General features: G+C 40.1%; 1 protein-coding gene across 1 annotated transcript in view; it reads right to left on the bottom strand.

Moving 5' to 3' along the window:
* Positions 1-1557: 1557 nt before the first annotated feature.
* The window catches only part of LOC123081082 (uncharacterized), a 2636-nt gene continuing 2093 nt past the window's right edge, over positions 1558-2100 (bottom strand). The window contains exon 2 of the mRNA XM_044504051.1: positions 1558-1740. Within this exon, the coding sequence (XP_044359986.1) occupies positions 1558-1740 (183 nt within the window). The remainder of the gene's footprint in view (positions 1741-2100) is intronic.

The following is a 2100-nucleotide window of genomic DNA, read 5'->3' as shown; positions in this document are numbered from 1 at the left end:
TGCAAAGCCGATCTGGTCGATGGACAAATAGAAAAAGAAATATTATGATACAATATTTTTCATGACATCTGCGTAGTGTGTTCTATTTTTTCCGAAGCAACTAATAAAATTGAACCATTTTCCCCTTCTATTTGAACTTGCAAATCTAGTTACTCACCAAAAGTTAATTCATATATACCAATATAAAAAGGGCACGTTGTGGAGATTCAACACATCGCATCCATTCAAAGACGATAGCCCACAATGAGATTTGTACATTTCTCGCAGTCGATATGGAATGCAAATCGATCTTTTTTCCATGTCTTTGCGTGGAATGAAAAGCTTGTGTCATACGATATGGAAAACCAGAGATCTTGTGTCATCTTCAGTTTTTGAGAGGGATTTTAATCTCCGATGCGATCCTTATGTCCCCAGTTACACGGAATAGTTGTCAGATGGTTTGCTAAAAGCAGCACTGTGATTGCCTACCGAGTTTGCACCCGACCGGTTGGTACCTTCATATGAGTCAGGTGTTGAATATGGGTCAGATTTTCTATGTACGCAGCTTGGTTTTCTTCTGGAAGTTTGATGTTCTAGTCCATGCCTTTGTGGCGCTTTGAACAGTGTTATTTAAAAAGGGTCTGCTATTGTGATTATACTTAGTCCGTAGTAACTTCAACTCGTTTGCTTTCATGTACTAGTTGTGGATCGTGGTCACTTGTGAGTCACTCCTGTGGTGGCAAATCCGTGGATTTAAGAATAAGTTACCTATGCTTGGGATTACCTACATTTTCACATTTCTTTTGATTTATTTCCTGTAATGATCTGCATGTTCACCTGAACCACATTCGTATGTATTTGGAAACTGGATGAATGACTCTCCCGTTTGTTGTTCGCTGCTGCAATGCAAGTTGTGAAGTAACTTTGTCCTAGTCAACAAATTCATTTCCTTCTATTTCTTTTGATATATTGATTCGCACAGTTAAGACTAAAGTTCACCAGTAACCATCCTGATCCATGAACACTATTGTGTTATCTTATTTTTTCTTTTGTTAATAATAACCAGTCCATGACCAATATTTTTCCATCTTAAATTCCTGATTAGCCTATTCATGCTGCTGGACCTAGAGGTCATTGGTTCAGTTGCTTGCATGCCCTCTCTTACAATAGCTCTATATAAGTAGAGAGCGGGACCAGGGTTTTAGACACCGACTATAGTTCTTTCCAACCTTTTGATTCAGACTGAAGGTGCACATGAGCAGATCCTAAAAATGAAGCATGGTGCAAATCGGAATTATGTAAATTGTCAACTTGTGGTTGTCCAAATTGGGATTAACTGAAAAAAGAAACAGACCTATGAAGTTGAATGTTGGATTGATCTGTCCGACTGAGAATAAGATTCTGATCTTATCACTGTACGAGGGAGGTGAAGAGGGAGAGCTCCTTGCGGAGCTGCATGTTGAGGGCGGAGACGCCTGTGCCGACGGGGGTGGCAAGGCCACTCTTGAGGTAGACGTTGTTGCGGCAGATGGAGTTGATGACGGTGGGCAGCACGGCGGGCATGTCATCGTGGACGTTCTAGGTCTCAAAGTAGATGGGTGCGTGCATCGTCTCCATGACCTGCTGCACGGCGCCAGTGACTAGGGGGCCAGTGATCTCAATAACATATCTAAAGATAATCCTTGCAAAACTGATGGTGAAGGAATGAACTGGTAGAGATAGCAACAACAAAATGATAAGAATAGCATACAACAATGCATCCTGTTAAATCTGAAGACATGTTAAAACCTGAATCTGTAAATGTCTCATTCTAGTTCATGTTTGGATGATGCTCCCTTTAATGCAAAACTACATGGATAATGGTTATCGATATCACATTCAAACAAACTGAAGTTCAAGACAGAGACAGGTGCACGCATATCAACCAATAAACCTATACGCTAGCATAGACCAACATTATCAATGGTCCAACCACACATAGTTTATCCAGCAACATGCACGCAATATAAAGTAGAATATTGACTCCTAATCTGTAAATCAACCTTTAAATCAAATATATGAAGGATGTAACCATTTCAGTTAGCAATAAAAATGGCAATTGGTTCAAGAACTCCCTCCATC

Source organism: Triticum aestivum, chromosome 1B (assembly GCF_018294505.1).
Source record: "Triticum aestivum cultivar Chinese Spring chromosome 1B, IWGSC CS RefSeq v2.1, whole genome shotgun sequence".
NCBI lineage: Eukaryota > Viridiplantae > Streptophyta > Magnoliopsida > Poales > Poaceae > Triticum > Triticum aestivum.
This window is presented reverse-complemented; position numbering and strand designations above follow the sequence as displayed.